The sequence below is a fragment of the Lagopus leucura genome, unplaced genomic scaffold (genome assembly GCF_019238085.1).
Source record: "Lagopus leucura isolate 7727_CA_CO unplaced genomic scaffold, USGS_WTPT01 Super-Scaffold_100128, whole genome shotgun sequence".
Classification (NCBI taxonomy): domain Eukaryota; kingdom Metazoa; phylum Chordata; class Aves; order Galliformes; family Phasianidae; genus Lagopus; species Lagopus leucura.
The window spans coordinates 27,419-49,803 of NW_024962331.1; the positions used below are offsets into that span (position 1 = coordinate 27,419).

A 22,385-nucleotide genomic window follows, 5' to 3' on the forward strand; every position below is an offset into this window, starting at 1 on the left:
CACTGAGATCCAAGAGAGCCACTTCCTCTCCTCATCCCAAGGATAAGCGGTTCCTGCTCAGTGTCCTCCCACAGCTGCCTTGACAGTGCGCATGGGACTGCTTGCTCTACAGCAGGTGCGTTGGGTTGTGCTGCCAGCACAGAGCCTGTTGTACAGAAGCAGCATTTGTCTGGAGGTGGATGAGCAAGAACTCATCCACAACAAATCAGTGCTCAGCTCCAACCCAAGCCAGCATGGAGCGACAGCCCCTCCTCCTGATGTGTCCCATCACATCCTTTTCAGGACCTAATGCCACAAACCCGGGCCTTTGCCCCCAGCTCTCAGGCCCATGCACTGCTTTCTGCCACAGCTGGTCTGGCATCTCTGCTGGATTTGGTGGGACAGTCCTCAGCACCAGTGTTTCTGTTTCCCCATTTGTTTCTCTTGGGCAGGTGTCCTCCTGCACTCACCCTGTAACCCAGCAAGGAGAAACCCAGCTGACAGCTGAGTCTGAGCAACTGTCACAGGCCTCACATTACAGAGCCATTTTCTTCTTGCAGTAGCTTTCCCCATGCTCTGCAGGCTGGATGAATGGCTTAGATTGATCCAGGATATCTGGAAGATTCCCACTATAAACAAGATCACCAGTGGAGCCTGCGCTGTGGTCTGGATGCTGATTGTGTCTTTCCTCTTGCAGAATGTTGTTGCAGCCATCACTGGTGAGTGCTGGGCCAGATTCAGCCACCGACCCCCCCCGTACTCCCCAGACACCTCGAAGGGCGCTGCTCTGTAAGAGGAGGAGGACGCCTTCCTCCCACCCACCGCCTTCAGATAAACGAGGGCGGCCGGGCCGCTGCTCCCGCCGCCGTCGCTCCGTTACTCCGGAACCCGCTGCTCCGCGCCGCCCCGGTGCCGGCAGAGGGCGCTGCGGGGCTGCCCGGTAGCGCGGGCGGGGTGCGGGCACGGCCGGGCCCAGTCTACCCGCTCCAGCGGGCTGCCAGGGGGCTGAGCCGCGACCCGGCGCTGCGCACCGACCCGCTGCCGACTGCCCAGGGCTGGGCCCGGCCGGTGGGGGGAACGTGAGGCCGTGCTGAGGGGCGTCTGCTGGGCTGCGTGTGGGAAGCTGCGGCAGCTTTTGGATGCTGTCCACGCTGGGGATCTGTGCGGGGTGCGGTCGGGCGGGGCCGTGCCGTGCCGTGCCGTGCCGTGCCGTGCTGACCACCCACCGTGTGCCGCTGTGCTGCGGCTGCCGCAGACCCCGCGCTTGGGCCGCCCGGGCACCGAGCGGGGAGAGCCGGGGCTGCGGGACCGGGAGCCGCCTGCTGGTGGTGCTCTGCGGGCGGCCGAGATGCGGAGCCGAGACAGCCGGGAGCTCGGCTGCTCGCCGGGTCATAGCGCGCAGGTTTGCAAGGGAACGGCTGGCGCCTGGCCCCGCTGCCCGGTTCGTGCTGCTCCTCGGGCCGTGCCCAGCAGGAGCTCCTTTCCGCTGCCTCCTGCCCAGTCCCAGGCCTCCAAGGGCTGTTCTGTGTACTGTGCTATCCCTGAGCGGAGCTGTGTGTGTGTGTGTGCGTGAGTGCTGTGAAGGGCTCCCATCAACAGGGGGGACACGAGCCCTTCCCGTGGATCACCAGGCTGGCACGCTCTGGTCTGATGGTGCTTTCTTTCCTGCAGGCAGAAACAGAGATGGAGCCAGGCCCCAGCTTGGCTCTCCTCTGCCTGCCTGCAGCTTGCTGTGAGAATCCCCCAGCAAACTGGTGATGGGCACCCGGCCCTGCTCCCTGCATGCCTGCAGCAATGCCAGGAACGTTTTCCCAAGCCTCTCCTGTCCTATCCTGCTGATAGCTGTCCCCAGGCTTTCCGCCCCACGGCCACTGGGTCCCCTCAGGCCTATTACCCCACAGAATCAGTGACCTGGAAAAATCCAGGGAGATCTGCTTGAAGATACCTAGACCCATCTGTGTGCCTCCCTGCAGGCACAGGGCCGGGTACGGTAAGGAGCAGAGAGAGCCAGGGCTACAGCAGCACATGTTTATGGGGTCTGGCCTGGCTCTGTGCGTAACAGCACAGGGACATGCTGGGCACAGTGATGTTATAAGCTATGGGGAAGCTGGGTTCTGCAGGGCTGGTGCTGCCTCGGTGTGGCTCAGTGCCGGAACTGTGGCACTGGGGATGGGATGCGAATGTCCTGACCCTTTTCCAGCCGCCGCTCACAGTCGATCAGGTAGTTCACGCCGTCTATCACCAGCTGCACCAGTTCCACCTGCACCAGGAGCACAAAGTTCTGACTCTAGGCTTTGTTGGCCCCAGCCACCCCCCCGAGCCGTGCCAGCATCCGCTGCGTGAAGGGCACCTACTGCACCCATGGAGCACAGTGCCCCCAATCCCCACTGCTGGCTTCAGCATACAGCTGCAAAGCTGTACTGGCGCTGAGGTGTGCGCACGTTTCCCCAACTGCCCTTGCCAAGAGCAGCTCTGCCCCTCTCCCACCTCTGACTTCCCCAGCCGGTCCAGGTTGGAGATGTCAAACACATTGCCGGTGGCCGCTGTGTCCACTCCGCCTGTCCCACGCTTCTGTAGCCGCAGGTTCTCCAGGATCTTGGGGAAGCGGCTGTCCTGGTGCCCAGAGAAGGTGTCAGTGATCAGCAGGACCATCAGCCACAAATGAAAGCTCCCCAGGGCTGCCCTCCCACACTCTGCAGCGCTCTATCTGCAGCCCTACAGTCCCTGGCTCCAAGCAGATCCCACTCAGCACTCATGTGTCTGGCCGCTCCGGCTGCAATGTGGGCGCCATGCGCTGCTCTGCTCTCCTGTGTGATCCCGAGCAGCATCCAGGGCTGTGCCACACAGTCTTTTCATCCTGGCAGGGCTGGGCTCTCTGTGCCCACAGCCCTGGCTCCCCCAGCACCATCCACAGTCATTACCTTGCTGAGCAGTGGCAGCTTGATGTGGACACCCGCCCGCAGCCCAGTGCCCAGGTTGGAGGGGCAGGTCAGGATGTAGCCTAGCCTCTCATTCCACATGAACTCCCAGCCTCGCTCTTGGATTAGTCGCTCCACCTGGGTTAGAAGCACAAAAAGCAGCTCAGCCCCTAGCCCAACCCTCAGCGCGATGCTGCCCAGCCCTGAGGCTGTGAGGGGCACAAGTCCTGCACGGCCCCCATCCGCAGGGCTGGCAAGGTAGCGCTGAGGTTTCTCACCTCCTTCAGGCCCCGGCAGAACCGCTCAAAGACGCGCTTCATGTTACCACCCTTCTCCATGGAGATGACACGCGTGTGGTCCTCCTCATTGATCCAGATCAGGAAGGTCTTCTCGTTGTTGTGCCTGCAACAGGGCAGTGCTCGGCTGTGCGGGGGCTGCTGCAGCCCTGTGCCCAGCAGCCAGCAGCAGCGGCCCCGCAGCGCTCACTCCCCTGCTGTTAAGGCGCTGCACCCTGTGTGCTATGAGCACCCTGCCAGGCAGTGTGTGGCTGTGTGTAGGAGTGCTGGGAGCAGGAGGGAGGCAGCTGTGGCCGGGTAAGTCTGGGGGCGGGTACAGTGCGCAGAGCGGGGTGAAGCGCTGGGCATCGCCTGGGAAGCAGCCAGCAGGCACAGGTTTTTGGCAGGAGAGGGAACGATGTGCTGCAGGGCAGGCAGGGCTGGCAGCAGGGCCTGGGATGGCTGCAGAGCCGCCCGCTGCCGTGCAAGGTGCTGCGGGTTGTGCAGGGAGCGGCTATCCAGGCTGCAGCCGGCGATCGGAAACCAGGCTGGGGGTGGGCACGGAGAACGCAGCCATGGGCACGGCGCTGCGGAACGGCAGCCTGGAGGCAGCGGGGTCTGTGGGGCGGGAGCGCGGGCGGGGACAGCAGCATGGAGTAGCAGTGCCCTCCTCCTCCTGCGCTATTGGCGACCCAGCGCCAGACAGGTCCTCACCAGATGCCTCGGGCGTCGGGCCAGTCCCGGGCCATTCCTGCTGCCGTCAGGAGCGGAGACACGGGCTTGTCAAAGAGGAAGTGGTCCTGCAGGGACACAGCGTGTCAGCAGGGCACGTGGGGGATACCGGGGCACCGTTCCTCTGGTCCCCGTGCACCACACAGGAGGTGAACATCACTGCCTGTTCCAGTGCAGAGGCTGTGGGTGTGCAGTCCTCACAATGCCAGCGGGGCAGCAGCTGTGTGCCACGCACTCGCCTTTCCCTGGGCACGTGGAGGGACACAGGGCGGGAGCCAGAGAGCCCCATGAGCTGCTGGGCCACATTCAACTCCATCTTCTAACGAGCGGGGCCGTGCGCAGCCCCTGCAGCATGGGGCAACCGCGCTGGGGGCAGTGCCCCGCTGCTGCAGGCTCAGGGTGGGGGAGGGAGAAGTGGTGGGAGCTGGTGCCAGGATGGGGTCCTGCCGGGGCTGCCCCACTCACATCAATGAGCTGCTGCTGCTCCTTCTCTGTCATCTCGCTGAGACGGTAGTAGCGGCCCGACAGGTCCCCTGTGAGGCCATTCAGAGCCTCCACCGTCACCTTCTCCACCTCCCTTCGCTCGGCGCGGGTGCAGGCAGGTGGAAGGCTCAGCCCACGGATGCTGCGCCCGGTCCGCACCCGGGACGAGAGCACATAGCGTTCATCGAAGTGGCCAAACTTAATCTAAAACAAACATGGGACATTGGCAGGCAGAGCTGCGCTGAGCATCGCTGTCCCCAGGGCACACCGCAGCACACCCACCTTGGAGGCGTCCAGGTCCGTGACGTGCTTCATGGTGCGGGGGTTGTACCCGTTGTGCCGCTCCTGGATCACGGGGTCAAACAGCTCTGCAAACACCTGGAGGGAAGCGGGACAGGGCAGCTCTTCAGAGCCAGCCATGCGGAGCCCTTTGGGGGATGTTGCAGGTGTCCTATGGAGCCTAGAGCGTGGCAGGGCCCCGGCCATATCTCACCTCGTATGTCTCCTCATCACCAGCCACCATGCCGACCGTCTTGATGAATGGGTGGCCTGGGTTGTCCACGCCGGTCTGGATGCACTGGTCCAAGGTCCAGCCATTGGGGGTGGCTTTGTCGCAGAGCCTCGCGTAGATGGCTGGCGTCAGGTTGCTGGCCATGCAGTTGTTGTGTTTCCGCAGGTCGGGGTACTCAGCACTGCAGGAGGAGGCATCAGTGAGCCGCTGTGCCCAGCAGTTTTTTGCCGAGTCTGACTGGGTTGGAGCTCATTTCCCCGCTGCAGCCCACGGTGCTGTGTGTTACCCCATAGCTATGATGGCACTGATATGGCACCAACGTTCTCCTGCTGAGTGGCGCTGGCACAGCACCACAGTCCTCCCCAGTCCTGCAGAGCCTGGGTATGGGCAGGAGGTGTGGAGGGGACGTCCCTGGGGCAGCTGACCTAACCCAACCGGGGCATATTCCATACTGCACACATTGCATTCAGCAATAAAAGCTGGGGGCAGGGAGAAGGAAGGGCTCTCATTATGAGAGCCGTCCATCTGCCCAAATGACCACTGCATATCCTGAGGCCCCGATTCCCAAGGAGTGGCTGAGCATTGCTTACTGATGGAAAATCAAGAATATATTTCTTTTCTCCTTTTACTTCTGCGTGAGCTTTGTTCTTTTTTTTTCCTTCCTTTACACTGCTCTTTATCTCAACCTGTTAAGGACCAAAGCGCAAATTCAGTCACTCCTTCCCTTTCCTTGGGTGAGTGCGACACCTACAAACTTTTTTTCCTGGTATTTTCTTCCTCTTGTCTCCCTGGGCAGTGGGAGTGGCAGTGGGCAGCGGGTGCTGCTGAGTGGCCATCAGCTGTCATCCTACCAGCTCCCAGCGGTGCCTCTGCCCTATGGAGAGCCCCACAGCAAGGTGGGCAGGGAGAGCTGTGCTGTTCCCACAAAGACAGCATGGGAGCAGAGAGCAGCCCACAGTGATGGCTGCCACGAGGACAGGAGTTCATGAGCAAGTCTGGCTGGTGCTCAGGGTGCAGCTCCTTATCAGCTGTGTACCAGGGCTTGGTACTGGGAGTGCTTTGTGGCAGGCAGCCACGTCAGCCACAGCCCCACGTAGTGCCTGGGCACAGGGCTGCCAGCTCCGGGCTGTGCAGGGTTTGCTCTGTTCTGCACAGCGCAGGGCAGCTGCTCCTGCTGTGCCTCTGTCAGTGTTCAGGTCTGTGTGTCTGCATGCAGCCCTGGGGGCTCTGACCCCACACAGCCCAGACGCTGTGGGGCAGGAAATGGGCTGACCCTGATCTGCAGCTGGTGGGAACCGCACTGCTCTGGCACAGTTTATTGTATTAGGGGGATGCTTTCTTCTAATCAGCTTAGCGGGAGGCCGTCTCCTGACCTCATTCCCACTTTAGCTGGGCTTTGTGCTTGTCCTGTGCTCACAGGGGAGTTGGCGGAGCAGGACCCAACCGCACTCTCCTTGGCCAAATCCCTCCCACTGGAGGTACCATTGTCTAGAGTGGGACAGGAGCAGCCCTCCCCAGGTCGGGAGGACTGGACGGTGGCCAGGGATATCTGGCCTCTCTTCCTCAGGGAGTCACAGGCAGCTCAGGAGGAAGCAGAGGTTGCAGGTGTGGACATGAATCTGTGGCAGTAATGCAGGAGCCAATCGCTGTCACTGCCACCGCCTCCAAGCTCCTGGCCCCATGCTGCTGTGCAGAGCTTGCCATCCCCAGCCCTGAGTCTGCAGTCCCGGAGTGCACACTGGCCCTCTGCCTATGGCTTGGCTGTTGCTTGTGGCTTCCGGAGCTTGCAGAAAGAAAGGAAGGCTGGGCTCATGGTGCTGCTCCGCGTGGGGAAGCACTGGCTCCAGCCTGTCCCCTTGCGTGGAGGTGTTTGCTCTGGGCAGAGCCAGTCCCAGGCTGGGCTGAGGCTGCTCCCCATCCTACGCACATATCTTTGCTGTTTGAGTTTTTCTGGCTCAAAGGATGCCTTGTTGCATGTGGGATGCAGCCTGCTCAGCCTCTTTTGTTGCTCCTGCTATTGGCTGGATGCGGACCCATGTCTCCCCAGTATGAGACACTCATAAAAAGCATTCACTGCTCAGAAAGGAACAGTTGGACTTGTCCCTTCCCTGCCTCCAGCACTGCCCAGTGCGCCAGGACTGCAGCTCACTCTGCTTCCCACCCTGCTGCCAACAGACTGCATTCAGAGCCAGCAAAGGTTGCTAAGGCGAGCAGGCTTGCTTGCAGCCAGAAGGAGGCTGTATTAGGTTTAAGCATTCTCTCTGATATAAGCAGTCCTTAGCCCCACTGCAAAGGGTTCAGAGACTTAAAAGCTCCAGGATCTGCGCCTGCTGCAGTGCTGATTTAGCTCTGTCCTGAGCAGACCTTTCCCCAGAACAGTCCTGAATCGCAGCCAAAGATTTGGGCAATCTCTTTTCAGCCTTTCCAGAGCACCCCAACTAAGCTGCATGGGGCCGGGATAAGCAGAACATCACAGGAAATGGCAGTGTTATACACTTGGTGCTGTGCTTACGCACAGCAGAGCCCAAGCGGAGCTGCACAGGGAGCCAAGGGCCATGGTGCTGCTCTCGCAGCAGCAGTCCAGGCTTCCTCTGCCACAAGCAGGAAGGTGGCACCACACTTGGCCTTTCAGGGTTGCTCTCCCCTTGGTTTTGTTCCCCAAACCCAGTTGCAGAGCTGTGCTTCATGCTGTTCTGTTCCCAGTGCCCAGTGCTGAGCTGCAGGTACATTCCCAGTGGCGTTCCCAGCCCTGGAGGCCATGAGCTTTTCCAGCAGAGATGGAAGTGTTCCAGGGCAGTGCAGCAGAGAGGAAGCACCTTGCTGCCAGTGCAGCACCATGGCCCTCTGTACCTCAGGACAGGGCCGCTTGCAGTGCCCTCTGTGCCCTTGCACCAGGAGTTCTGCACTGGGAAGGAGACTGCTCAGTGCACAGCAGGTTCTGTGGGTCTGCTAGCGCTGCTGCACCTCCCACAGGTGTCTGCACTGATCCAGCAGCCTTTTCCAGTGCCCTTTCCAGCAGCACCAACTGCTGCTTCCACAGCCGCGGGAGTCACTCCCTCACCAGGCTCAGGGAGCCCCCCCCTCCCTCGGGTCTCGCCAGGCCGGCACGCGGCCCTCAGCATCCCCACCCGACGCCGACCCGATGTCTGCGGCCGCTCAGAAAGCTCTCAATGCAGCGCTGTTGGAGGGCCGAACGGGCAGCACCACGCGGCCGTTACCGTTCACTCCGTTTCCATTCCGTTTCCACGGCCCAGCCTGGCGCCGGCTCTCGGCACGGCGCTCTGCACGAGCAGCGCTCAGCCTGCAATGCAGAGCAGCACCGCGCGCTGCCGGCACGTTGTCTGCTGCAGGATCGCAGCAGCCGCGTGTGTTTGGAGCAGCAGCGCTCTGCCTCCTCTGTTCCGCACCTTCCCCCACACCATCTCTGCCGGCAGCGGGACGGGGGCACCCGCTCCTCACTCCCCGACCACCGCCGGGCTGTGCCGGGCTGCTGCCAGCCGCAGCCCCTGGCAAGGAGCGACATGAAGGGCGCAACGTGAGAGCTTCGGCGCTGGTGCTGCAGCCTCGGCATTGCTGCACTGCTCTGACGCGACCAGCGGCTCCAGCAGAGCCGCGTCACCCCAGAAGCACCCGTAAGCCAGGCGGGGCACCGCACCCACTCCAAGCGCACACCTCAGAGCTCATCTCTGTTTGAAACCTGCAGTGCAGCACGAATGGCTGCGCCGCAGCCTTGGACCTTCGTTATCCCTCCGCCCCGAGCTGCGAGGGCGAGGCCCTGTCGGGAAGCCCCCTGCTCCTCGACCGTACTGAGCTCGGGCTGTGTGTGTGCTCGACATCCTCGCGGTGCCGTCCCCGCCAGACTGAATCCTGGTTCCCACCGCCCCGCCCTCGGCAGGACCCTTCCGCAAACCCCGGGCCACGGGGGTAAAAAAAAAGCAGCGCTTTACCCCAGCTCGGCCGGCCCCGGGCTCCCCGTTCCCGACCCGGGCGCGGCGGTGCCGGTGCCGCCCCGCGGGCCGGGGGCCGTCTCCGCGCTGCCCCAAGGTAGGCACGGACCCGATTCCGGGAGCCCCGCGCCCAGGCGCGGCCGTAGGGGTTGCGCGGCCCCGCCCGACGAAACGGTGCCCTTGGAATCGGGGACGGCGGATCCCGCAATCGCGACGGGGCCGCGTCGTGCCCGTTCCCGGACGCCCGAGGCAGAAGGGTTTTGTCCCGCCGGAGGAGTCAGTCCCCCTCCAGCGGGGCGCGGCTCTGAGACGGGGGCTGAGTGCCTCCGGTCACTGCCGCCCTGAGGCTCGAGATGCTTCGGGGAGCTGCGGGAGCCCCGCGCCCCCTCCCCCGGTGCCGCGGCCGCGGGAAGCAGCCCCCGTCCGCTCCCGCCCCCGCACGTGCGCCCCCGCCGCCCGCTCCCGGTACCTGGGCGGGTAACGGCGCCGCTGCCGCTCACCGGCGCTGACCGTGTCCCGGGCGAGCAGAAAGCCGGCGGCGAGCGAGCCGGCGCCCACCATGGCCAGAAGCCCGGCGGAGCGGCGGGCGGAGAGAGCGCGGGCGAAGGTGCTGGCCATCGCGGAGCGCGGAGCGAGCGCGGCGGGGGCCGGCGGAGGACGTGATGGGAATGGGAACGGCGGCGGCGGGAGGGCGCGGGGGGCGGGGAGCGGCGGCACGGGGCGGGGGTGTGGGGGGGCACCGCCACCTGCTCGGGCCGCCCCGCCCCGCCCCAGGGGCCGCCGTCGCCTTCAGCACCGCGCGTCGGACAGCGCCTGGAGCCGCGCCCGACCGGAGGGGACCCCGAGCACCGGGCGGCGGGCATCGGCCGGCGGGGCTCCCGGCCCGGCCCCCGCGGGGACTTCAGGCGGGCGCGGCATAGCGCGAAGGCGCGGCCGGGGCAAAGTCCGCGCACCTGCGGCCGGGAGCGGCGGGGAGCGTGGCCTGGGACGCCTTGCCCGACGGCGCGGGGCCGGGTAGGGGGCCGGGCCGGGCGGGCGGTGCGGGGCGGCCCGGGCTGAGAAGGGCGGCCATCACCGCCGCTTTGCTCCTCCGCCGCCCTCGCACGCCGAGGACGGCCGGGCCGGGGATGCTAGCCCGCGCACACAGCGCGCTCGGCGTCGAGCGGCCGCGCGCTGAGCAGCACGCACGGCCGCTGGGACGGGAGCGGCAGCTCGGCACGGGTCGGGTCCCATGGGACGGGAGCGGCAGCCCGGCACGGGTCGGGTCCCGCAGGCCGCTCTTGCAGGAGGGTCCCGGAGAGGCGGGCCCGGCGCGGTTGCCGTGGTAACGCAGGAGGCGGTGGCACCGCGGCGCCCGCTGCAGAGCTCGCGCCCACGTGCACGCAGCGCCGCCCGCAGCCACCAGGTGCCGCCACGCCGCGCCCGGCCGTCCCGCCCTCACGCTCCCATTGGCTGGCGGCGGCCGTCAGCGCGTCGCGATTGGTCGCTGGCGGCGTCGGCGGCGCAGGGTGAGCTCGGAGGCCGCAGGTGAGCGGAGGGAAATGGCGGCGCCCGGCGTGGCGCCCCCTGCTGCCACCGGCTTGGCGGGGCGGGGCGGGGCGGGAGAGAGCTCCGTGAGCGGGGCCGGGATCGGGGAGACCGCGCCGGGGCAACCGCTCCGGGCGGGTGGCGGGGAGGAAGGCCGAGGCCGTGCATCGCTGCCGGGCCCCGCTTTCCGGGCGGCGCCGGTGGGGGTCAGCGCCGCCCCTCGGTGCGGGCCCGGTTCCTCCCGCGGTTCCCTCCTCCCCTCCCCCGCCAGGACGGCCGCCCTCGGTCCGCCCGCAGCCCTCGAGCCGTCGACAGCGCCGTGGCCCGCGCCGAGCGGCCGTGCTCGGAGCTCTGCGGGCTGCGCTGCCCCGCGGGCCCCGCGGCGGCCGTTCCGTCCGCACCGCGCTCCACTCGCGCGGGGCTCCGCTCTGAGCCCCCACCGCGCCGATCCCGCGCACTCCTCCGCCCCCCTCGGGGCTCCGCGGGCCGCGGGAGCGCGGGGCGGGGCGGGGCGCGCGGGGCGGGGCGTGCAGCGGTAGAGCGCAGCCAACCCGCAATAAAGGAGTGCTGGCATTCCCTCCATCATTACGCTTCTTTACAGCCGTCCCTGCTTTAAAATCTTCAGGAAGTGCTGCTTTCCTCTCCGGTTCGCTGGTAAATCGTTATTTGTGTGAGGAGGCTGTGGATGCCCCATCCATGGAGGCATTCAAGGCCGTGTGGATGTGGCTCTGGGCAGCCTGGTCTGGTGGTTGGTGACCCTGCACATAGCAGGGGGGTTGAAACTGGGTGGTCATTGTCCTTTTCAACTCAGGCCATTTTATGATTCTATGATTATCTTAAGCATACTGATGCTGTGACGCCTCACATGTAACGATCCCATAAATCTGATGACAAAAGCCCTAAGAATAATGCTGTGAGAAGGGAGCGGAGCCACGCAGAGCTGCAGGCTGCAGGACAGCCACCAGGTCGCTGTGTTTGCTGTTACTGATGGGATGGTATATTTAGAGCGTGACTTCAACTTCTGAGCGCATTGAGCTGCTGTGTCAGTGTGGAAGGCTTCCTTTTAACGCAGCAGGTCCAAACGGTGTGTAATTATTAACTCTGGCTGTATGGGCATTTTATCTGAAGTGATTCAGCGTTGACGTGGCGCAGGCTTTGATAAGAGTGTGGCTTTCACCTTTTGTGTGTAATGAACCTTAATGCAAACAGTGATTGTGACAATGGGAGCAGCTGCTCAGGCACAGATCCTCTGCACACTGTGGGTTTGGGATGGAGGCTGAGCAGTGCAGTGGTGGTTTCATGTGGGGTTTTTTCAGTTCCTGCAGCAGCTGCCGGTGGTTCAGTGCCACAAGTCCAGTGTCAGTATCTCAAAGTGCCAACCATGTGCTTTGGTTGTACTCTCCCTTTCGTTAGAACAGCCCGACACAGCTGGGTTTGTCGCCCCAGGAGCACTGAGGGAATGATGCCTGGTGTGGCCTTTGGCTTTGGTGGGCACTGGGGTTTTCACTGTGTTTCAGTGTGGCATGGCACTGCCTCCAGAAACAGCCATGGACCAAAGCAGAGCAAAGTAAAGATTATTATCTTATTTTTTTTCTCCTCTAGGCTGGAAGCAGAGAACTTGTTGCGTTCTTAGTTCTTGGGGCAAAGGTTTTCCTGCTGCTCGGTCCATTTTGTCCAGGAGGGAGGGGAGAGCAAACGATTGGAGAAAGCGATCCTCCTCCTCTTTGCTTCATTAAATTCTCATCCACAGAACTGACGGTGCTCAGTACGGCCGCACCGTGCTGCTGTGCAGGGCAAAGGAGTGGCACGGCTCCTGGGGATCTGCTCCTGTCCGTGTGTGCAGCAGTGGGGAGGCACAGTGAGCACCTGCACAGCTGTGCTGCTGCGCTGCCGCCGACACAGACTGCATCCCGGCAGTAAGTGCTGCTGGTCGAGGTGTGTGTGTGCTGCGTGCTCCAGGTGTGTAGGGGGGGTGGGCAGCGCGGGGCTCTGTGCACTGCGTGAGCTGGGAGTGCGGCAGAGGAGTCCTGGTGTGGGAGGACAGCTGGGCTGCGTCACTTTGCCACCCGTGTCACCCTGTGTCACCTCACACTGCCCAGGGCTTCCTATGGCTGCAGAGCACTGCGCGCCTCCTCCTGTCCTTCTCTAAGTGCCCCTCTGCATGGAGGCACGCCTGCTGTTTGTCCCTATTTCCAAGGGGATTGCAGAGGCGATTGCATCGCTATCTGTTCCTTCTTCCTGTTGCCAGCCTGTTTGGATTCTTGCCTGCAGGCCGGTGGCGGCTGGGTACATCTCTGCTTTGTGGAGAACTGGCAGGGAGGAATGGGCACCCATATTGCGTGTGGCAGTGCACTCTCCTGTGGTGTGTGGGCTGCAGGGGTGGGTGTGCTTACAAGGCGCTTCAGCTGTCAGTCTGGGGAAGGCTGGAAATCATGTGAGAGCATGAGAAGCAGAGGGAGAGCGTGTCTCGTGCCTGTGCGTAGGAAATAAGCATGAGGTGTTTGCTAAGTCATCTTCTAAAGGCTGCACTTCCTGTACTGGGACAAAGGGAGGAGGGAGGGGAGCTTTTCTCTAATTCACAGCTGAGGTAGCCAAGGTAAAGGGCAGCCACTCAGCATTCCTGAGTGTGCAGCTATGGGCAGAAGTGAACAGCCGTGTCCTTGCTTGTGGGAGGTCACGCATGTGCATTCAGCTCAGCTGCTCGCATGGCAGTCAGTGCTGCTCCAGGACATGCTTCTTTCCTGGTGTTTTTGATGCACAGTTTGTGTCCTGCTGACCAGACCAAGTGCGCACAGGTAAAATCACAGCCAACCTTCCAACATGGGAGCCCCGAGCTGCAAACCTGCAAACTCAGCTGTTGCTGCTGCTTGCTTTGTGTCCTCTTTCCCCAAAGTTGTTGCTTTGTCCCTTTCTTTCCTCCCCCTTAAACTCACATGCCTCTCAGACAGCTCTCTCTTACTGTCTCTCTGTTATTGCAGGCCTTCTTGAGCTAAAAGGATGAAAATTGGCCATTGGAAGGCCACTGTCACTCTGCTGAGCTTCATCCCATCTTCTGCGTCCCAGCTGATGTCTCTGGTTGCACAAGGCTGTGAGTAATGTCCCTCACCCCATTCCATGATTCAGACGCCGCTGGGAGCGTGCATCACTGTAAGGGTTAAACTCATTCCACTGAGCGCTGCCACTGCCCCTTTCCTGGCTGATGCCAGAGGGCTCTGTGCAGAGGAGCTCCTTGTCCAAATGGTTTTGGATCCCGGAGCCCCTCACACCTGAGGGTCTCTCCTGCACGCTGCTCCCCTTCGGCCTTGTCCCTGTGTGCTTCGTGCAGCACAGCCCTGGGCTCGCTCGCTCCCAGCCCCTGCTCCCTCCCTGCTCCCAGCAGCCCTGGCCCAGCCCTTCACTGCTGTTTGTGCACTGCGGTTCCAGAGCGGGATGGTCGGCCACCGGTGCTGCCATGTCGTCCCTGACGACCTCCAGTGAGGGACAGAACCCCACTCCGCGGTTTGTGGTCGGTTCCCGGGATGATGAGACAGACTTCCTGGGATCAAACACGAAGATGGATGAAACAGACTTCTTTGAAGATGATGAAGAGGAGGAGTCGGTAAGGAGCTCCCGGCATCCGGGGCTGTGCCTGCACTTCTGAGGCTGTGAGGGCTGCAGGGCCTTGGCCCTGGGCAGTGTGGCAGAGCCGTACAGAGTGGCAGTGCCGTTTCTGACATACTGCTGTGCTGCCAGACCTGGTGCCTCTCACTGCAGTAAATCCCAGCCTATTGGCTCGCAGGTCTCTTCCAGCTACAGCAGCATATTTCCTTCTTCTAGCAGCTTAACCCCAGCATTGCTGTAAACCTTTCTACTTCACCAGGGATTTTTTTGAGGAAAACTGTGGGAACTTTGAGCAGGGAATGAGATTTCTGCAGAGGAAGCATTTGCTCTTTTCTGTAGCCTCCAAGAACAGGCTGCAGAAAAGGAGAACCTTTTCCAGCTCCTGACTGCTTTTGGCTTCTGTTCAGCCCACCCTTTCAGTCCCCTCAATGGCCTCTGTAAGGAGCTTCTGTTTGGAGGTGCTTCCTTCATCCTTCCTTTTGGTGGGCTGAATGAAGGGACTGAAGCTTGTTCCCAGGGTGGGATGTAGGGACCTTGCAGAACGTTAATCAGCCATTATCCTGTCTCTGTGCAGCCTCTGGGGGCTCACACGGGTATATCCTGCAGCACAGTTAGAAAATGTTGGCAGCAGCATATACTGACCTCCTCCTTAGAGGTGAGGAAGTAGATTTTTCTGAAGACAGTATGGAGGAACTGGTGTCTAGCTGGGATGTGTCACTGCACGACCTTTGGGCAGGGGCACGGCTGCGAGGCAGAGGAACTCTAACCTCTCATTCCCATGATTCATCCAGGACTTGTTTCAGGTTGGTGATAGTTGGTGGTGGTGGGGCTTGGTTTGGCATGGGCTGAGCAGATTACTCTAGAGTGAGGTGGGATGGCCCTCACTTCATTCCTGAGAAAATCACCTGTCCATCCCAGAGAAGCAGTGTGCTGCCTTGGGTACACTGAAGAGACATTTCCTCCTCTGGTTAGGAGGAGCTCCTCTTCCCCCATGTGGACGCTGTAGGGTTCTGCACAGTGCTCTGCTGCACACATCTGGGAAGCATCCAGCGTCTTTTGCTATGAAGCATTTGCAGCTCTTCTTTGAGTCCTCTCATGTCTGTCAGCTGTCTGGGTGAGGTCCGTGCCAGAGAACATGGTGTGGGCTTCTTCCAGCCCCGCTGCATGTTCGAGTCCCAGATATTTATTTCTGACCTTAGCATTAGTGCCCAGAGGAGGCATAATAGTGCCTGGCAAAGAAGCAGTGGTGTCTGGCTGCTCCTTCATGACATCCACCAGAGCAATCTGTTGGGAAGTGGAAGTGTGCATGATCTGAGTCTAGCAAGAGCTGTGAGCACATCGGGTTGGAAGCAAATCCTGTGTTTGTTCCGTACTGCTGCACTTCCACTCTCTTGCAGTTTTAATTCAGTAAAGCAGCTGACCTATGCTAACCTGCTCTGTGTCTTCTCTTAGCCGCCTGAACGGCAGATTGTCGTTGGAATCTGTGCCATGACCAAGAAGTCCAAATCAAAGCCCATGACGCAGATTCTGGAGCGTCTGTGCAAGTTTGAGTATATCACAGTGGTGATTATGGGGGAGGACATTATTCTGAATGAACCGGTGGAGAATTGGCCTCCTTGTGACTGCCTTATCTCCTTCCACTCCAAAGGTAAAAGTCTGCAGTAGGCCTCATGCTACCTAAGGTCTGGAAAAGGGAGCTTCCGTTCATTCTTTCCTTCCTTTTCCTCCATTTCAGGATTCCCACTGGATAAAGCAGTTGCCTATGCCAAGCTGTGCAAACCGTTCTTGATTAATGACCTTGATATGCAATATTATATCCAGGACAGGTAGGTGTCTGTGATCCAACAGAGCCCCTTCCTTCTTAGTCTGATTTCTCAGCTTACTGTGCAATCTGCTTCTTCCGGACCACCAGCAAATGAAATGGAAATTATTTTAGCGAGGGATTTTAGGGATTGTTTCCCCATGACATGGAAGGGAGCAGATCAGGTGTAAGCACAGTAACAACTGGCATGTTTTGTCTTCTGATTCAAACATACTGTATGGAGTGGCCAAATGAAGTCACAAGTGTTCTCCCAGAATGAGGCTGTCACTGAGACATAGAGACCGCCCTGTCAGTGGGCGAGCCAGTGGTGGGATGGAATTCGGGGGCAGAAACTGGGAGCAGAAAGGCCAGGTCAGACCCTAGGGAAGATATGTTGGTGAAGCTCTTCAAGATGCTTTGCAGCCAGCTGGTGGTACAGCCAGCTTGCAGACATGTACTGCACTCGTGCAGCCAGGCTGCATTGGCTGCGCATGTGGGCTAATGCTGGACACCAGAGCTCCCACCACGTCTCTGTGATGTGAGCAGAGCTCCTACAGGTGCTGACAGGCACCCTGAAGTGTAACCCTTGTTAAAGAGCTGCAGTTTTCCCCTTTCCAAACTTTTCTATACGTTCTAACTGCTCCTGTCCTTGTCAGGCGTGAAGTGTATCGGATCCTTCAAGAAGAGGGAATAGACCTGCCCCGCTACGCTGTGCTCAATCGAGACCCTGATAGACCAGAAGGTAAGTGTCCAGGCTCTGCGGAAAGCAGCTTTTACAGACTTACAGTACAGTTTAAGATGTCCTGCAGAGGCCAGGCACTGTTATCAGCTCGTGCAGGACTGATTTACAAGTCTGGTGGCTTTTGAGAACAGAGGTACAAGCAGCAGAACCAGCTCACCAGCCAGGGCCGAGGGCTCCAGCTCTTCGCTGGGGCCGCTACCCCTCATCCTGCTGTGCCACTGCTCTGCTTTATCTTCAGAGTGCAACTTGGTGGAAGGAGAGGACCATGTGGAAGTAAACGGAGCTGTTTTCCCAAAGCCGTTCGTAGAGAAGCCCGTCAGTGCTGAAGACCATAATGTGTACATTTACTACCCAACCTCAGCAGGTGGGGGCAGCCAGCGGCTCTTTCGGAAGGTGAGGGGATTCCCCCCTTTCAGTGTTGGGACCATTAAATGTGTGGGACTGAGAGAAGCGTGTGGCTTCAGGAGGGAGTGCTGGGGCAGGTGAGAGGAAAGGAAAGTTTTGTTGTGGGGAAATCTGTACCTTCTCAGGACTTGTAGTTGAGCCCCATCTAGCTGGAAATTGCAGTACATGTTCTGGTGATGGTGCTGGCTTCACCTTCACCACCTCCTGTCTGCTGTGTGTCCTGTGGGGCAGTCACGGAGAGCTGTGGCCCTTGTTGAACTGCAGACTGCTTTTTTTCTCAATCACTTTCTCAGTTTACTGCGATGATTTTTTTAATCTCTTCCTGTTTGCTACCTATTGCTCTTTTCAGCATGCTGCAACTTGCAAACATAATAAATGCACTATTTATTTCTAGATTCCACTTGGAATCTGCCTTACTCGCTTGCACCACTCTGCCAGCACACAGTTAATAGCTGTGTTGCATCTTTTTTCCAATCGGTTATGCATCTGCCATTAGCAGTCTTGAAATGATTGTTTCCTTAGCTAGTGTACACGTATACCATTTGAGACTGTATACAGAGCTTCACTGAAAATGAAAACGGTGTGATCTTCTGGCCATAAGCTCTGTCATACCACCCTAGAAAGATGTAAAATAGGTCTGATAGTGAACCAGCAATGTGTATTATCACTTTCTTACTAGCTATGCACCTTACTTCTTAGGTCTTTATCCGCACCGTATCCCTGTAGAAATTGGTGTCAACCCAGCAGTCTGTAGTAGCCCTTCTCCTCTTTAAAGCCCAAACGTACCTCCTGTCTGTCTTTCGGAGTCTGTTTTTCCTCTGTAAATGAGCATGCTGTGATAGCTGAGTGTTCTCAGAGATGCTCATTCAGTTTTCTGCATGTAGGACGAAAGTTCTTCCATCTAAGAAAAGCAGCCCCGTAGTCTTCCCTGAGGTGCTTGTTCTGTGCTTTCAGATCGGCAGCCGGAGCAGCGTGTACTCCCCAGAGAGCAGTGTGAGGAAGACGGGCTCGTACATTTATGAGGAGTTCATGCCTACGGATGGCACTGATGTAAAGGTGAGGCAAAGCCTGGAGAGGCACCTGCCTGCGGGCCTGGGATGGCTGAGGGCTGGCGGTCCCACTGAGCTGCCTCTGAAGTACCAGTGTGAGCTGTGAGGCGCTGCGGTGCAGCTCGGATCCCAGGCGGGGATGGGTGCTGAGGCCGCCTGCTCTTTTCCGCGCGTCCTCAGCAGGAGTGTCTCCCGGAAGGTGCGCTCCATCTGGCTGGGTACGTCAGCTGTGACCACCTCTCCTCCCAGGTGTACACCGTTGGGCCCGACTACGCCCATGCAGAGGCTCGCAAATCCCCCGCGTTGGATGGGAAGGTGGAACGGGACAGCGAAGGGAAGGAGATCCGTTATCCTGTCATGCTTACTGCCATGGAGAAGCTGGTCGCTCGGAAAGTCTGCGTCGCCTTCAAGGTCTGTGTGCCCGGGTCTGCGGGCTGGCTCTGCGTGAGCCTCGCCTGGCTGTGCGTCTCCAGCCTGCTGCTGAACCGCAGGGTGCTCACGAATGCTGTGTCGGGTGTTTCCTTGCGCAGCAAACTGTGTGTGGGTTTGACCTCCTGCGGGCAAATGGCCACTCTTTTGTTTGTGATGTGAACGGCTTCAGTTTTGTGAAGAACTCTATGAAGTATTACGATGACTGCGCCAAAATCCTCGGGTATGTAAAATTCGGGTTGTGCTGTGGGTGGAGCCCCTAGAAGAGTGCGACGAGTGCAGAGTCCTGATGATCCTGAGAGAGAAATCTGAGGGTGGTTCAGCCAGGGGCTTTTCTTCAGAAAAGTTGGCTCTGGGAAAAGGGGTTCATTATACCTGAGCCTGAAGGGCCTGCACTGCCATCAGCTGTGTACGAATATACGCAGATGCACCTTACAGGATATGCTCATCGTTGGTTACTAAGCCCAGCTGCAGTATTACTGGAGTGCAGTGCATAGTGCAGTGATGTGGGGGGAAATCTGTGTTCCTTTGGGCATTGCCCTAGCTAGCCTGTGGTGTGCTGGATGTGTCTGCACGAAGAAGAGGAGAAGCTCTGTCTGTGGTCCTCAAATCTTTCAGCAGAACTACCAAGCAAGAGGTGGTATCCAAGGAATGGAATTTCTTGTGAGTTTTACATTCTGCTTTCTTCCAGAAACATAATCATGCGGGAATTGGCTCCTCAGTTTCATATTCCCTGGTCCATCCCAACAGAGGCAGAAGATATTCCTATCGTCCCCACGACTTCTGGCACCATGTGAGTACCTGCCTTCTTCTCAAATGCCCAAGGCAAAAACTGTCCAACAGACAGATGTCAGCCAGCAGCACTGTGTTCCTCAGCTGCTATGTTGGGACTGAAAGAACAACAGGAAACAACTCCCTGGTGACAGCTCTGGTGTGTACAGTCACGTTTGTGCAGTGTACCTTCTGTTTCCCTAGGATGGAGCTTCGCTGCGTTATTGCAGTCATCCGACATGGAGATCGTACCCCAAAGCAGAAGATGAAGATGGAAGTTAAGCATCCCCGGTAAGAGCTGAGGCAAGAAGGTGCTGCATTGCTGGAAAGTGAGGAGGGGCCATTTGCCAAATCAAGAAGCAGAATAGAAGGCCTGAATGCATGGAAGGCAGTGTATTTTCCTGGCTCCATTCTAGCAGACGCCTTCTGCTCAGCTGAGGGCGTCTCCTAAGAATCCGATCACCTTCTGTGTGAACACTGGGAGGAAGAGCCAAGTTCTGCTAGGGCCTGCAAGCAAAGTGCCCCACTAAATGGGAAGTTAGTGGCTGCCTCCTTTTCTTAACTGAGCCTGGAAACACTCATTTTTGTCATAATTTCTGAGGCATGGCGAGGAGCCACTGGGACTGCTGGTTCTCCCAGAAGAATAAAGTGTGAATGCGTACGTAGGATTGAAAGTTGTAGTGCTGAAACAGCAGCTGCTGGATCAGGGTTCTTTGTTGTCTGTTCAGGTTCTTTGAATTATTTGAGAAATATGATGGCTACAAGACAGGGAAGTTGAAACTGAAGAAGCCAGAGCAGCTACAGGTGAGGGGAGTCCTCTCTGGGGTGACTGTGGGAGATAAAGGTAATTTGGTTCCCAGTGTGAGGCACTCTTCTGGGAGGATGTAAAAGCTCGGAAGGGTAGCGGTCTTCTGCAGAAACACTTGTTTTCTCACTCCTCAACCACAATGCACTCAGCAGAGTGAAAGTGTGGTGGGAACTGCTCCTGGCTGATGGGGAGAATGCCGAGCTGGGAGCACCTGGTGCAACTTGGCCATCTGCTGTGGCTGCCTCCAGTGAGGGATGGCTGCAGGATGGGGAGCAGGGCAGTGTGAAGCACCTGCTTGGTTCAGCCAGGGGCTGGAGTGCAGGATGAGGATGGAGCAAACTGCTGTGCGAAAGTTTGTTCTGCCTGAGCTGAGCTTCTTAGGAAAAGATGTGTCTGTAAGGAGTGCGGGTGTGGACGTGGCGTTGGGTGAGGCGGTCTGGGGAGGCCTTGCAAGATGTGATGGTGAGTCTGGGGCAAAAGTGCTGGGTGTTTGAGGCGGTGTCTGCTCCCCAACAGGAAGTGCTGGACATTGCACGGCAGCTCGTGGTGGAACTGGGAACCCACAGTGACTGTGAGATCGAGGAGCGGAAATCCAAACTGGAGCAGCTGAAGAGTGTTTTGGAGATGTAAGGATTCATATATCGGGGCACTGTGAATTTGTCTCAGAGCTGTGGTTCAGCATGGGATGTAGAAGCTAATTGGACTGCTGAGGTTTTGGGCAGCAGTTCTCCAGAGCTTGGAATATCCATCCCCTGTTACAGCTGTACCTAAGAGGTGCCATCCTGTTAAAATTTTCCCCTTGGCATCAGAACTGGTGTTGATTCTTGTTTCCAGTGTGTCTGGTATTCAGCTAGGCAATTGAGGCAAAGGTGAGCTTCTTTTGTTGTGGGAAAGAAACTGGAGTACTTTAAGGAGCGCATTAATATGAAGCATTTCAATACATTTTGAACAAATGCAATTTTAAAAAAGGATGTAAAAAATTAAACAAGAGGCAGCTTGGCAAAAATTAGAAGTTTGTGTCCACAGCTTTTGTGTAGTTGAGATAACAGGCAGTGTGGTGGTGGCTGTGTCTCACAAGCACGAGGTTTCCTTTCCGAGCTGTAGCTGGCGGGGCTGCAGTCGGGCACTGCCTGTGTTTAAGCTGTGTTTGTGGAGCACAGAGAATGAATTTTTACCATGATTCCTTCCCCTGCCTTTCTGCCCAGTAGAAGTGTGCTTTACATTCACAGTGTGCACTGGATTCTTTGTGATCCCAATAATTCATTCACTAAAGATATAAGATAGATAGAAATTAGCAAAGCGTTACTAAAGTCACTCTGGGGTATGAGAGAGCAAAATGCTGTCAGCTGAAGAGCAGGCAAGAAAATGAGTATTTAAATTTCATTTGGGAGGTTATTTAGCTGTTTTTGGAATGTGCATTCTGGATCACAAGTGCAGTCTTATTCCGTGGCAGTTGGTGCTGTAGCAGAAAGTCAGTGCATTTTTGCTGTGTGCTGCCTAGGGATCTCTGGCACAGGGAGAGTGAGGCTGACTTGTTTTCACTTTTTCTCCTCACTGTGGCAGGTATGGACATTTTTCTGGCATTAACCGTAAGGTGCAGTTGACATATCTGCCTCATGGACATCCAAAAGCTGCAAGTGAAGATGAAGGTAAAGAATCCTGAAGTTGCTGCCTTGACCTCAGAGCCTGGTGTTTAAGAGTCTGTGCAGCTGTCTTACCTATGAAGACCTCAGGAGATGCAAGCATGATTAACAACTCATGTCTTATATTTGCTAGCAACATAAGAAGGGCTGGACTGATAAATAATGTAACGTGCCAGTGTTCTCCAGATGGTGCCACAGGGCTTGCTCTTCTGTGTTCATGAATGTCAGCCTCTACACCTTCAGAAAGTTGTGTCTCCTACTTTGGTGCTTGCTAGCATGGTTCCTGGGGGACTCTGGGTCAAGCTTGTGCTGCTAATGCTTTACAGGGCTCTGATGGCAACCTCTTCTTCCTGTCCGCATCTCCTACTGCAAGCTCAGCTTTGAGATCTGATGTAGGGAGTTTCTCTTTGTCTCCTAGAAGCTCGCAGAGAGCCTTCCCCATCTCTTCTCCTGGTGCTGAAGTGGGGTGGAGAGCTGACACCAGCAGGAAGAGTCCAGGCAGAAGAGCTGGGGCGAGCCTTTCGCTGCATGTACCCTGGTGGCCAAGGTAAGCTTCTTACGTGCATGTCAGGTCCTGTGCTGTGGCTGTACCAGGCTGCTTAGCCCAGGTGATCACAGGTGTGAGGGATGCTCAGATGCCTGCGTAGCAATTGATGCACGACCTCTTTGTCCACATATGCAGCTGACTTCTGTCTGAGGTCTGTCCTAGTCTAGCAGTGTGTTTCTTGAACTATGAGCTCAGAGCTGGGAGCAGTGTCCACATCT

The 22,385-nt window shown here is 58.3% G+C and overlaps 2 protein-coding genes across 8 annotated transcripts in view; one reads left to right on the plus strand and one right to left on the minus strand.

The window, feature by feature from the left end:
- Positions 1-1,993: 1,993 nt before the first annotated feature.
- On the minus strand, positions 1,994-9,463 carry CKMT1A (creatine kinase, mitochondrial 1A). Its single transcript, XM_042887987.1, has 9 exons — positions 9,315-9,463; positions 4,881-5,079; positions 4,670-4,765; positions 4,370-4,591; positions 3,887-3,972; positions 3,176-3,299; positions 2,901-3,035; positions 2,467-2,592; positions 1,994-2,239 (listed from the first exon to the last, which is right to left on the minus strand). The coding sequence occupies exons 1-9, from the start codon at positions 9,461-9,463 to the stop codon at positions 2,123-2,125; spliced, it is 1,254 nt and encodes a 417-aa protein (XP_042743921.1). The 3' UTR covers positions 1,994-2,122.
- An 882-nt stretch (positions 9,464-10,345) lies between these two features.
- The window catches only part of PPIP5K1 (diphosphoinositol pentakisphosphate kinase 1), a 40,114-nt gene continuing 28,074 nt past the window's right edge, over positions 10,346-22,385 (plus strand). For 5 of the 7 annotated variants that reach the window (XM_042887981.1, XM_042887979.1, XM_042887984.1 and 2 more), the window contains exons 1-17: positions 11,203-11,456; positions 12,123-12,288; positions 13,351-13,460; positions 13,796-13,970; positions 15,425-15,620; positions 15,708-15,798; positions 16,430-16,515; positions 16,754-16,908; positions 17,875-17,976; positions 18,219-18,380; positions 18,500-18,621; positions 19,090-19,191; positions 19,374-19,460; positions 19,898-19,973; positions 20,494-20,603; positions 21,541-21,626; positions 22,039-22,167. In XM_042887981.1, coding sequence (XP_042743915.1) covers positions 13,824-13,970; positions 15,425-15,620; positions 15,708-15,798; positions 16,430-16,515; positions 16,754-16,908; positions 17,875-17,976; positions 18,219-18,380; positions 18,500-18,621; positions 19,090-19,191; positions 19,374-19,460; positions 19,898-19,973; positions 20,494-20,603; positions 21,541-21,626; positions 22,039-22,167 — 1,651 coding nt within the window. In that variant the 5' untranslated portion in view covers positions 11,203-11,456; positions 12,123-12,288; positions 13,351-13,460; positions 13,796-13,823. Of the gene's footprint in view, positions 10,373-11,201; positions 11,457-12,122; positions 12,289-13,350; positions 13,461-13,795; positions 13,971-15,424; positions 15,621-15,707; positions 15,799-16,429; positions 16,516-16,753; positions 16,909-17,874; positions 17,977-18,218; positions 18,381-18,499; positions 18,622-19,089; positions 19,192-19,373; positions 19,461-19,897; positions 19,974-20,493; positions 20,604-21,540; positions 21,627-22,038; positions 22,168-22,385 lie in introns of those variants that run through there. The other 2 variants (XM_042887980.1, XM_042887986.1) reach the window with 2 other exon arrangements.

Bases quoted from the DNA above. Each gene is read 5' to 3' on its own strand.
- CKMT1A (XM_042887987.1), bottom strand. From the start codon at position 9,463: ATGGCCAGCACCTTCGCCCGCGCTCTCTCCGCCCGCCGCTCCGCCGGG. The intron at 4,766-4,880 runs GTGAGATATGGC...GCTTCCCTCCAG, and splicing joins GTGATGAGGAGACATACGAG to GTGTTTGCAGAGCTGTTTGA. The intron at 2,240-2,466 runs GTGGGAGAGGGG...CTCCTGGTGCAG, and splicing joins ACCGGCTGGGGAAGTCAGAG to GTGGAACTGGTGCAGCTGGT.